Here is a 13,839-nt window from a genome sequence, read left to right on the forward strand (position 1 = left end):
CTGTATATACTCTGTACACCAAGTGACAGGGTCTCCTTATTCTTAATATATTACTGGCATATACCAACAGAGAAAGATCAAGTAACCTACCCAAGGATCCATGGCAAGTGAGTCTTTAGAATTTAAACTGGTATCTATGGGACCCTACACTGAGGATCTTATTTGGCTGGTTTGTTCTTCTCTGAACTATACTTCAGTGTGAAAAGAGATTGATAGCCTCCAGTTGCAAATTACCTGCTACCTTGGTTGGTTTCAGCAAGAAAGTCGTATCACAAGATCTCCCAGTTTAAGTTGGACTACAACAGTACTTTAATTTCTAAATAATCTATATACTATTGCTATCAACAATGAAGATAATCAGTATTGTTGGAAAGTGTTTCATAATTTTTTTATATACTTTTAATACGTAAAAAATTTTTTCTTTTTCTGGGTTTCATTGCATGGCTTATAGGACCCTAGTTCCCCAAACAGGGATTGAACCCAGGCCCTTGGCACTAAAAGCACAGAGTCCTAACCACTGGATTGCTAGAGAATTCCCTTTCTTTAAATATTTTAATGGTACTTAACTGCACTGTAGTAGACGAAGATAGTAGATTGTCCCTTGGACTGCAAGGAGATCAAACCAGTCAATCCTATAGGAAATCAACCCTAAATATTCACTGAAAGGGCAGATGCTGAAGTTAAAGCTCCAATACTTTGGCTGCCAAGTTTGAGGAGCCAACTCACTGGAAAAGACCTGGTGCTGGCAAAGACTGAAGGCAAAAGGAGAAGTGGGCAGGAGAGGATGAGATAGTTGAATAGTATCATCGACTCAATGAACTTGAGTTTGAGCAAACTCCGAGAGTGAAGGACAGGGAAGCCTGGCATGCTGCAGCCCACAAGGTCGCAAAGAGTCAGACGCAACCCAGCAAGTGAACAAGTAAATAGAAATTTCATTTTGTTTAGGCCAACATTATTTTTTTCTTAATCAATGTACCCAAATTGAATATGAGGGAAGATAGCTTAAAATGTGTTTACTAGCAGAGAAAATGTAACTTTAACTTGGAATAAATAAAATGCTAAAGAAAGGCTATGACAAATCTAGACAGCGTAATAAAAAGCAGAGACATTACTTTGCCAACAAAGGTCTGTATAGTCAAAGCTATGGCTTTTCCAGTAATGTATGGATGTGAGAACTGGACCAGAAAGAAGGCTGAGTGCTGAAGAATTGATGCTTTTGAACTGTGGTGTTGGAGAAGACTCCTGAGAGTCCCTTGGACTGCAAGGAGATCAAACCAGTCCATCCTAAAGGAGATCAATTCTGCATATTCTTTGGAAGGACTGATGCTGAAGCTGAAGCTCTACTACTTTGGCTACCTGATAGGGAGAACTGATTAATTGGAAAAGACTCTGATGCTGAAGAAAGACTGAAGGCAAGAGAAGAGGACGACAGAGGACAAGATGGTTGGATGGCATCACCAACTCGATGGACATGAGTTTGAGCAAGCTCTGGGAGATAGTGAAAAACAGGGAAGCCTGGCATTTTGCAGTCCAAGGGGGTCACAGGGTTGGACATGACTGAGCAACTGAAGAACAGTATCTCTGCTTACTATGTGTGAAGCACATACTAAGCGCTTTACATATGTTAATTTTGTATTTTTTTTAAAAAATATATTTTTTTGTACTTTGGCCATGTGGTACATGTAGCATGTGGCATGGTTCCCTGACCAGGTATTGGAACCCACATCTCTGCAGTAAAAGCACTTAATTTAATCCTAACACTAGACCACCAGGGAACCCCCTAATTCTGTATTAACTAACTTCTCACACCTAACCCATAAAGCATTATTATGCTACCCAATTTGGGGAATAAGGAAACCGAGATGAGAAATTGAGAGATTGAGTAGCGTGTCTGAGGCCACCAATTTAGATAAGAGAATTTGGAACTAGATGGATTGGCTCTAGAGGCTAGGCTCTTACCCACCAGGTTACATTGCAAAGTCACTAAACACTGAGAAAAATCAGTCCTGCCTTCTGAGATCAGTTGGCCAGTGCCCTATGTTACTCCTATCAGGGAACATGTTCACTTTGTAACCAGCATGTTTATCCTTCCAGAATTTTCTGCATCTTTCCTTGAGTATTCTTTTTCATTTATTAGTGTAGTGTTGAAATTATAAACAGTTTCCTTTTACCTCAAATAACTGTTTAACAGTTGACGCCAAAAATGCAGTAGATATTATACCAAACATAAAATCGAAGTGTCCCAAATCTGTATCTAACAGACATAAAATAGCCTCTTTTTTTTGCTTCACAGAGTTACTTTTCACCCCAAACTACTTAGATTTGTTTTTATTTTAGTAATTCCTTTCCAATTGTGCCAGCAACACTATAGTGCACCAAATCAATGCGTTTATAACTACAGCTATCAAAAGCCTATCTTTCAAGAACATAAAATACAGGAATTGGGCGAATTGGTTTACAAAATTTGGGAGTTTTTTTTTTCCCCAAAATTTGCTTCTTTTCTGGACAATCCTGCCTCAAAACAGTGTCAGAAATCTGAAATTAATACTGTAAAGTTTCATTCTGAAAATAGCCACTTTAAAAAAAAAAGAAGAAGGAAGATTTTCCCCAATTTAAGGAACGTTTTCTTGGTCTTTAGTCTTTTAGATAACTCAACTCTAGACTGGAGTCAAGAGGTCCCATCTAATCCAGCCATTTTACAGACAAGGAAAAGGAAATTTATAGAGAAATGACATGACACGCCCAGGTCACTGGGTTAACTCACAGCTCACAGGGGAACCCAGGCTCTACCACACCTGGTAGAGCGGTCCTTCACCCAACCCCACTCTGTTCCAGCCAGCCTCCCAGGCATGCGTTCGAGATGCTGTCACACCTGTCACTGTGTACATCTGGGCTGCATCTAAAGCACATCACGCACATTGGACACGGTGGATTTACACACATTTTACGACAATGCCCAGGCCACTGGAAGAAGTGCTGTGCTGGGACAACCGCTCATGAAGCCAAGAGATCTTAGAGGGACCCGAGTTACCTGCCAATCAGTTTCACCAGCTCCACGCACTGCCCCCCCACACACATTACACATACACACACATCCTGTAAATTCATTTTTTTCCTTTAAACTCTACCCCTCAAGTGCCTCGTTAGTGCAGTACGTAGCTCGTCAGTCTCATAAACTCTACCCCTCCTTTAAGCCAACATCAACTTTAAAGAGAAAAAGGCAAAACAAGCAAAGAAATTGAGAGATTTATTTTAAAAGAAAACTTCCAGGAATGTGCCCTGCACTTCATCTTGGGAGCAGCTTCCGGCCCAAGTGCCCATATCAGCAGTGTCTGCAATCTTGTGATCCCTGATGTCTAGAAATCATGATCCAAAGCACTGAATGATCCCAAGTCAGGAAGGAACAGTTAAATGACATCTAGGACACTGTGCTCAGATAAGGAAGTCTATTATTATTACTTTTATAATGGTTTTCAACGAGTATTGAAACAGAAAAAAGGGGGTTTTCTGGCCTAACCAGAAAACATCTATTCCCTGAGCATTCCAAGTCATTGAGGTTGTATTATAAAGAGACTGCTGTTTCTAGACAATCAAGTCTGGCACTACCTAACTTGCCAAGAAGAACTTAAACCAAAGGAAAGGATCTGCCCTCCTAACTTAAGATACTAAATGTGGGTGACTTTTTCACTCTAAGAAACAAACAAAAAGTCTGTATTATATATAATCACACACATATTGGGAAAAACAAATTATTAATTTCCAATCTTTCTATGTAATTGTTGGCTGTTGTTTGGGTCAATACTAAAACAATAAATTAAGATTGCTTTAGCGGGGAAAAGACAGGTAAATAGTTGAAATAATATGGCAGGATGTTTCAATTCCGCCAGACCAGTCACTCTCAGAACCCACAAGACCAGATGTTTCAGGGGACACTTTCAACTCCAACCAACTATGGGAGGACTCTGTTTCTATACCCTGGGTAAACCCAGCACCTACTGATCAGAACTAGGATTTCCCAAGGCCCAGCTCAGAATTAGAGGTCTATGTCAGGCAGCAAGTGATGTATTTTTGTAGAAAAGCAATCAAATTTACTAATTCAATGATTCCAATATGTGACTTTTCCTGAAAGAAAAAGAAAAGGCTCAGCCACAATAAAAGCAATAATAGCAAAACAACAAAAGTGTTAAAGATGAGATGAAGGGCTTGGTGGAAGAAGAAGTCAGGAAAAAATAAAAATCTTTCTGGTTAGGACCCCAATTACTTCTCAAACTAAATTTTTAAGAAAAAAAAAGGTTTTTTCCCCCAGAATGTCACATTACAGAAACCAATGAATAAATGGATTCCGCATTCTAACGTTTGTATCTTAATCCATAAGAAAAAGCAAACTATCTTCGCCCAACGGATCCGTCCCTGGGAAGTCTGCAGTGCGTCGGCTGCATGGCTAAAACCGCGTGTAGGCATTTCGCTGCTGTTGCTGTTGGAGCGGCTGCTGGGCCTGCTGCTGCTGCAGGCGGATCTGCTGGGAGTAAGGGTCCTCCAGGGATTTCACAAATATGGTAGTTCGGGGACCAGTCTTCCACACGATACCGTTGGCGTCTTTCACCGAAGACTCCACCTGTAATGTTGTGCGTACCAAGGATGGCGAAGTTCAACAGAAATTGAGTACTGAAGTAATCGTTATGAGGCTCAACTCTCTGCTCCATCTCATTGGTCATATTGTCAATGGGGATCTGGAATGACAGAAACGTTACATGACAGCAAGAGCTGATATTACAGCGGGGCGTGCTGTGAGCCAGCCTTGTGATCAGAGAGTACTGTTTAGTCCCTGCAAACAACCAAGAGGCAGGTACTAAAACTATCTTTGCTTCTTGAACGAGGAAACTGAGGCAGGGAGGTCGAGTAACTTCCCCAAGGTCACACAGCTAATGAGTGGGGCAGCTGGCACCTGAACCCAAGCAGGGTGACTCCGGGGCCTCCTCACTGTCCTTGAGTAGGCGGAGCTGCCTCTACCTACCTTCTCACACTGGCCTGTCTGTTTTGTGAAGGAGTTCAGAACATGCCACCCCAAGTAGGCTGCTGAGGCAGAGTTAAGGGCACTAGAAAAACAACAGATACAGCAAGGGCTTTCTGACCTGCCCCACACACTTCTTTTTTTAACCTAAAACACAAATCAAATTCTCCATGAGAAAGGTAACCTCCTTGCACGAGGAACAGAAGACGATCCTTAGCACCAGAGCCTGGGAATCGACACTGAAGCGGAGCTGTGCAAACCAACCTCTGAAGAGAACCCTCACCTTCCACTGGCCTCCCTGCACCGTCCCAAGAATCTCCTAGCTTTACAGTCTCCTTAACTTACTGTCTCTAGCCCCAAACCCCTCTATTTTGTCATTTTGTCAAAAATATACTGTTTCTGTGTCTAATGAAAGGCATTTAAGTTTTCTTTCCTGGTCACTTCTTTGGGTCTTTATTCTTCTGTGAAGACTTCCATATATGTGTAAAATGCTAATAAAACTGGCATGCTTTTCTCCTGTTAATCTGCCTTCATGTCAGTTCAATCTTAGGCCCAGCTGGAGACCCTGAAGGTAAAAGAGAAAGGTCTCTTCCCCATACACGTGCTAGATTAACCCCAACCCAATTTCCATCTTTCTTTACCCTGTGAAGAGATAATCTAAAGAAAGAGGATGCAGCCATCTGTTTCAGGGAGTTTAAAATCTAGAAGACAGGAGAACAACATAATGCTGAGTAAACATATAGTTTTCCCCCGAATCCTAGCTGGTAGTGATTCTTTCCTCCTTTAACAAATTGACTGTTTTTTTTTCCAAAAATTTTTTTTTTTTTGGGGGGGTGTGGACCATTTTTAAAGTCTTTAATTTGTTACAATATTGCTTCTGTTTTATGTTTCGGTTTTTTGGCCCTAAGATATGTGAGATCTTAGCTCCCTGACTAGGGATCGAACCTGCACCCCGTGCTTTAGAAGGTGAACTCTTAACCACTGGGCTCCCAGGGAAGTCCCAACAAGTCAGTGTCTTGTTCAGACTGTCAGTATGATATATTATGAAACACACTGATTATTGTATTATGAACACATTGGTCCACTTATTTAGCTAGATATTCAAATCTCTGTCCTTCACAGAGCAGAACACCACCTGTGGATGTACCCTTATCTGTACCCAAGATGAAGTATGTCAAGAGTGACACTAAATCTAAGAATGCATATGGACGTAATCAGAATGAATATTTGAACTGATTGCTCTATGTTTCTGTGTGTTTCTGTTGTATGATTAATTATATAAATGTGCCCTGAAGCTTTGGGTCTCTGTAGGCAGTTATTATGAGATCAGTTTTCCAAAGACACTGATGTTACATTAATGAAATGAAGTTGCCAACCAATTCAAGATGTTAGAGTTATCTGTAAGTCCCTTTTTGTTTTTTATTTGCACACTGAAATTCTGTAAGATGTTTATTTCCCTAAAGAATATGCCCACCAAACAAGAACTTCCTTAAAAGGACCAGAAATAGGCCTAGGAGGCAACCTGATCCCTCTAAATGGATGATGCATTTTTAAGCTGCAAACTCACTACAAGTAACATTACAAAGCAATCATGTACCACCTGGATTGTTAATATCAGCTTCTTGACTTTCAGCAATGTCTCTTGAGAGGAAAGTCAACAATGAAAAAACACCTCGATTTAAATATATGTTTTTCTAAAAACAGAAATTACCACTGTTCTTTCAAACAAAATGAGCACAGAGCTGCAGACAGGGATAAGATAAATATGTAAGTTCTCGTTATGATCTTCTGTGAGTGACAACAGAGATCACTGCAACATAAGAAAATTGTACTAAAAACACAATAAATGATTTTTTCCTTACTCACCACATATCTACTGAGTGGCCACATAAGGTGCCATGTTTTATGCCATGGAAGTCAAAAGAGAGGGAGGGAATGAAGACGGAGCCTTCTCAGGGTGGGCACAGAGCCCCCGGAAGGAGACAGTCACCAAAGTAAGGAAAGCAGTGATGGCTTACACCAGACCTTCCCTTGGCTGTTTAGCCTGAAACCACCTAAGGGAATAAAATGCTCTCATTTTATATCTTTACTGATACCCCATTTTCCTTGCTCTGGACCTTAGTTCACGGATGCCGACAAATAAACCTAGACATCACCAATTTGGGCCTTTAAACAACTCTGCACTTGTTCCCGTGTTCCATTTATGATGAATAAATCTCCAAGCAACTGGAAAGAGATGTCTATAAAGACAGAACATTTTACATTTGGAACGTTGGTGTCTCATGGGCACAGATTCAGAATCTTAGCTTTGACTAACAAAGTAAGCATGATTTTGGCTAATCTACCTCATGATTTCTCAAAGTAGCACATTCCTAGGTCTAAATCCTTAACAAGAGGTTTTACTTCATCTGATCATTGCATATCAATATAGTAGATTTTTTTTTTTTTTTGAACATGCTAAAATTTTCTTAAAGGAAAAATAAACAGATGTATTCTATTGGGGTCAGAGGGTTAGGGAGAAGTTATTCCCCACTCCTGATGCTTCCCTCCATGTGGAGGGACCTTTCATTAGGTGAACAGTACCTGTCTCTAGGGGAGAAGGTGAATCCTACTGATTGGTAGGTTGTGGGGTGGGGGCTGGACTTGGGGTGCTGAGCACCTTCTTCCTCCCTTCTCCTTTGGGCTGCAGGGTACTGCTCCTCCCAGTTTGACAGGGGCAGGCTCTTGTGTGTACTGGTGGAGGCTGGTGGGAGAACTCAATTCAGAGCTACAAAGCTAGGCAGTCCTTGCTGCCAGGAACCTGAGCTAGGTTCCCCCAGCGCTGACAGGGGTGACACTCCACTGCCTGGATGCTTTGTCTGTCAACCGGCTCAAGCAGGGAAAAGAGAAGTGTTGCTATCAGCCCCCTCATGCCGCAATACGTGCTTTTAACTTATGTCCATCTGTGCCCTTTGCGAGGTGTAAGTACTGTCTGCTTAGCCATGGAAAATGTCCATCAGCGAGCTGACAAAACCCGCGTCACAACTCTGCCTCTTTTCTACATTACCTTGTAGTCCTGTCCGGATTTACTCTGCAGCGTGGAGGACACGTTCAGACAGACGGACTGAATTCTGCGGAACAGTCCCGGTTTAGACCCGTGCTGGACCACCCCCTCCACCTTCAGCGCCAGCTGCTGGTTATTCTGGACTGCGATGGGCTCTGCAGGGTTCCGGGGGGATGGTGACAGGGCAAGCTGGAAAACCAACACCAAAATGAACGCTCACAACCGAAAGCAGGCTTCCTTCCAACCAACACGCCTGTGCTATTTGCTGATCACAGATTAAAACGGTAGGTGCACACAGAGACACACATCCCCCGTTAATGACCTGACTGCGGGGACAACCAGATATGCGTGCCTTTAAAGTCTACAGCTCCTTATCCCCAGTGCCTCTTTTACAAGACCAGTGCTCTAACCCCTGAGCTATGCAGCCAAAGCGCCCCAGTGCCTCTTTTAAAATACCCATTTTTGTTTGTTTGTTTACTTGAATTTACCCCCAAGAGAGGGGAACAGAGGATTACAGAACAGTAAGGGCCCTTCTCTCCCAATTTCTGAGGTGGGGCACTTCTTTGACAATGAACCAACTCCAGCAGGGAAATGCACTATGGAAATTTTCATGTCCAGCTGCTGTCTCTTTGGCCTTAGGTACTTTTAAATAGACTAAATTCAAATGCAGATGACTCCAAAATTCTAGGTTTACATACACCACCAAGTCACCATGGTATAAAAGTCAATTTCCATTAAAAAAAGCCAATGAAATTTTTTTTAAGCCAAATACATTTTTAACCTCACTAGTTTTTCTTTCAAAAACATATTAAGAATCTTAAATACACTTTAATTACAGAAAGCTCAAATTTTACTTAAATAAACTGAGGGAAGAAATTGGGTCTTTTTGATAATGTTGTTGAGCCACTAAACTAATTAACCCTGGAGACATGGTGCCTTTAGGACTTCTTATCTAGATAATCAAAATTTCCTTATTATTCATTCCTTATGTCATTCTGAAATGGAATGCTCTATCAGCTACAGTCAAAAACATTCAAACGGATGCAGAAGTGCACTGAAGACGTTTACTGATACAGATAATCCAGGGAATCTCTTAGAAGCGACAATTCCCCTCTTTCCCAACAATTTTATCCTTTGAATCAAAACAGCTTTTAAATGTTGAGTGGCTTAAATACTTTAAAATACTAACTCTACTCACTGACTAGCTCCTCAAAACTTGTTATTCACAGACAAAAGTGCTCTGGAGGTAGGGCTGGTAATGTTTCACTGGACCTGATTCATTCTAAGTTGGGTCTGAACAGGCTGATTAAACATGGATTCAGCTCAAGATCCTTGTGCGCTACTATGATGAATACCACTCAAATTATTCTTGAAGGCAGGTTAGAACTCCAAGTACCCAAATGCCTGTCACACTGTATTGGGTACTGTCAGGTAAGAAAGGAGAAGAGGTTTAACTCTTAAATCAGTTGACGAAGGAAAGGCTTACAACTGAAGAGTGTAAGTTTCATCTAAACCAAAGGTAAGATCCTGAAACAAAGCTCTGCCCCCTGTAATCTTCAGAAGAAGGTATGAAACTACATTAAACCTGAGTGTTCTTCCTATATTACCTTGATGCTGGTAGACTGAAGTTTCTGGAAAAAATATCTCTGAAATGAAAGAGGAACTTTCAGCAAAGAAATGATGGCATTGCAGAGGCATGCTGTATGCTGGGGGGAAAAAAAAGAAAAATGAAGTGAAAATAAATTTCCAAATTTCATCAACAAATAGTTACTTTCAGGAAGAAGTTTAAAAACTTCAAATGTTCAGAAGATTATGACAAAAGTACACACCAGCCATGTTAACAGACATAACACTTAGAAACTCATACATCTGTCAAATCACTCTTGCCAAGGTCAGAGATTTATAGCCCTTGAGCCCACCTCTACAGGTATGTTAGTTGCAGGTAACTATCAACGTGCCAGTCTGGAGATGTGAAATCACATCTCATATCACATGATATGATAATCACATATCACGGTTAGTAAACTGGTAGGAGGACCAGTCCACCACCAATACTCTCTTCAATGCAAACCCAATACTTTCTCAGCCTTTGGATTTTTCTGACATTTCTGTGGCACCTGACAACGGTCCTCTTCCGTGAAATGCCCCTTCATGGCCCCTGCCCTCGCTTTTCCTGCCCACTCCCTTCTCCCATCTTCTCCTAAGATTCTCTTCCTTTGCTTGCTCCTTCAGTGTTGACACCTCGGTCCTTTTGTCTTCTCAGTCCACTTGTTCTTCACAGGCAATTTTCTTCACTCCCAGGACATGAAGAATCTCTACGTCACGACAACTTCCATGCATCACAGTCTATCTCTTTCTGACACCAGACCTATTATCCAACTGTCAAGGTCTGACAGGTTTAAAAGCAAAACCTTCACCTCTCCCACTGTCCCTCTATATTCTGTCTCAGTAAAGTATCGACCACTTGTGCACCTGGTCACCTAAGCTGGAAACCCAGAGGTCGTGCCTGCATCCTCTCACATCTGATTTAAAGTAAACACAAAAACAAAACCAAGCCTTGAAAATATTACACCTAAATAATCTTTATGTAGCTGTTCTTCTCATTCTTACTCCCACTTTATCAGTTTGGCCCTTACCTTGGATTACTGCAAAAGTCTTGTAACCACTCTTCTAATTTCATGCCCTCCAGGCCATGACCTCTTCTGTTTCTATAGAGCCATAATGTACAATCTTAGCTTAACCACTTCTCTTCCACCCCCATTTAAAATTCCTAAAGCGTGCCCCCACTGCCTATGGAATAAGGTCCAAACTCCTTAAGACTGTGTTCAAAGCCTTTTGTCATCTGGTCTCTGGCCACCTCTCTAGTCCCAAGCCTGGACATTATACTGCAGCAGTAACACTCTGTTCCCAGGAGATATCATGCTATTTTCTGCCTCTGCTCTAGAACATATCGTTTTCTGCCTCGAATTCTCTACACTTCCTTGTCTGTCTGGAAAACCTTCATGCAAGGACATCTTCTCTCTGACTCACACCCTCACTGTTTTCCCCATCCTTCAACGTGAATTACTTTCTTTTCTGTGCTACAACTCTACTTTGCACAGAGCTCTATCACTGCACATGAACTGTATTTGCTTACAGAGTCTTTCTTTCTTATCAGACTATGGACAACTTGAGGGACGATCCTCTTTGTCATTTTTCTATTCCTAGGATTCAATAAACACTTGTTGAATTGAATTTTGGGTTCAGAAAGTACCAAACCTATAAAACACAATTTGGAAAGGGAATCAAGATTTAGTAACCACTCCTTTTATGCCGGGCAAGACAATGTGCTAGGCATTAGTCATGATCTCACTTAAACTTCACAAAACTCTATGAGGTAGATATTTTTCCACATCATAGAAAAGGATATTAGAAATCTTCCCCAAATCATGACCTGCTGATTGGCAGTGGGAGAACTTGACCTGAGGGGTCTTCTCTTATAGTGCATACCTACTGAGCAGAAAATTCCCATTTCTTCCATTATATTCAGTGGATTCAAATGTATCAAACTCAAGTTACTGTTTGGCATTTATTTAACTTCTTAGGGTGGAGCTTAGTGGAAATACAAAAGTATTTTAACCAACATCTCACATAAATATGTCTATTTCCTAAAGATAATCTTTACAACCTTCCTTAGCAACCAATTTCGGTATCAAACAGCTGACTATGTCATTTCAATTCAGCAAGTACGTACTGACAATCTAACGTGGAAAGCAGTGTGTAAAGGAAAGTATCTAACCTTGATATCTAATCTGACTCTTTAATGACACATCCTATAATTTCATCTAAAACACTTGATAAATGATGAATTCAGAATGAGGAGAGCAGGAGACACAAGAGAGCTACAGGGAATATCAGCATCCAGTGTGTGGGGCAAGGGACACCCTTCAAGGTGTAAAGTTCAAAGACGGTGCTATGGACTGAGTGTGCTGTTGTGTCCAGACCCGCATGCTGAAACCCTAACTCCCAATGTGTTGATATTTGGAGGTGGGCCTTTGGGAGGTCTTTAAGTTTTGATGAGGACATGAGGGTGGGGCCCTGTGATGGGAGAGGAGGAAAAGAGATCAGAGCTTCCTCTCCCTCCAATTCCTGAGGACACGGTGAGAAAGCAGCTGGGAGACTAGCAAGAGAGCCCTACCACGAAACAAGCTGGTTGGCACCCTGATTCTGGACTTCTCAGCCTCCAGAACTGTGAGAGAATGGCTCTTGCTTAAGTTACTATGTCTATTTTTTTTTTTAATAGGAACCTGAGTTGAATATGACACTGGAGAAATGGCCAGACAGGGAGGAGGAAATCGGGGTGGGAGTGTCGAGTGTCTTCTGCGGCTGGAAAGTCAGGGGATAAAGAGCAGGTGCTCAACAGAACCGAAGGCCCCAGGCTCAGCAGGCTAAGCGCACAGGTATACTAAGATGGCCAGGTAAAATGAAGGACAGCACTGGCGTCGCCTGGCAGGAACCGATTTACTGACAGTCAGACAATAAGCCCAGTTCTCTCTGTTTGAATTGGCCAGTGGTTTTTAACCCTCGTGTAGTGACAGAATCACCTGGGAGCTTTTAAAAATACTAATGTCTGGGCGTCGCAGAGATTCAAAGTTAACTGGTTTGTGGTGGGGCCTGGATATTGATGTATTTTTAAAAAAGCTTCCAAAGTGATTCTGGAGTGTACCCAAGATTGAGAACAATTGAAATCTCAGTTAAACAGTTTAAAAAAGGGAAAAATAGTTTTATCAGCATTCTGGTCGAGCAGATTTGACATGCTAGCGTGACTACGCAGCCACTACAGCGGTGTTAAGTAGCGGCTTTCACGGACTACCATTTCACCTTCACAACCACCACGGCGCAGCACTGTGCTAACCCTGTTACCAAACAGGCACAGGGAGGTTGATATGCTGAAGTCAACACAGTAAGTGCCAGAGACAGACAAAACTCACTTCCACACAATAAACCGCAATAAAACAAATGCGACTTGCCATGTAAGAAACAGGGGTATATTTCCGATTGAGTGATTCCACCTCCTCCAAGACATGATTATATACAGACATCATTCTTCTCTCATATTCACTATCAGCATGGGCTGCTCCTGTAGACCCATATTCCTGGAAACTGAAGTCAAAAATTAGGATCAATTAATCAACCAAAACAGTAATCTAATGTCAAAATGTGTCAGGTACTTTCTACACACTCTCATTTAATCTTTAAAATAACAAAGTAGACACTGTTACTTCCATTTCACAGATGAGAAAACTGAGGCTTGGAGACATTAAGTAATTTGCCTTCAGTCACATTAAGTGACAAGCTGGAATGCAAATCCAGACCTGATTTCAAATTATACAAGTCTTAATCACTTTGGTTGTTAGCTGGATAAAAAATGTTTAGTTAAAAATTGTTCCTGCCATGAGGTGAAAGAGACATAAGACATCTGAAAAGGTAACTATCAATAAAGCCAGCAGACAAGGGCCAAATAACCAATAAAGATATGCAAGTCATCAGGTTATAGAAGGAGTTGAGGAATGTCATAGAAGATATCAGTCCTGGACACATCACTACACATGTAGCAAGGATAAGATGTGAAGAGATGAAAAGTATGGAGGGCATTCACAGCTGGGAAAATGGCATGAATCCAAAGCAAGCAGGTGAAATGCACAATGGTCAGCAGAGAGCTACCAGATGGAACATGCTGGAAAATTTTTACTCAGATTTCTTCAATTTTCCCACTACTGCCTCAAATCCAAAGATATTTTTGGAA

At 41.5% G+C, this 13,839-nt stretch overlaps 1 protein-coding gene across 1 annotated transcript in view; it reads right to left on the minus strand.

Annotated features, from left to right (window-relative positions):
• Nucleotides 1-3,227: 3,227 nt before the first annotated feature.
• The window catches only part of INTS7 (integrator complex subunit 7), an 82,570-nt gene continuing 71,958 nt past the window's right edge, over nucleotides 3,228-13,839 (minus strand). Inside the window, 5 exon segments of the mRNA XM_020910347.2 lie at nucleotides 3,228-4,615; nucleotides 4,617-4,730; nucleotides 8,058-8,243; nucleotides 9,662-9,760; nucleotides 13,064-13,196. Coding sequence (XP_020766006.1) covers nucleotides 4,442-4,615; nucleotides 4,617-4,730; nucleotides 8,058-8,243; nucleotides 9,662-9,760; nucleotides 13,064-13,196 — 706 coding nt within the window. The 3' untranslated portion in view covers nucleotides 3,228-4,441.

The sequence above is a fragment of the Odocoileus virginianus genome, chromosome 11 (assembly GCF_023699985.2).
Source record: "Odocoileus virginianus isolate 20LAN1187 ecotype Illinois chromosome 11, Ovbor_1.2, whole genome shotgun sequence".
Taxonomy (NCBI): domain Eukaryota; kingdom Metazoa; phylum Chordata; class Mammalia; order Artiodactyla; family Cervidae; genus Odocoileus; species Odocoileus virginianus.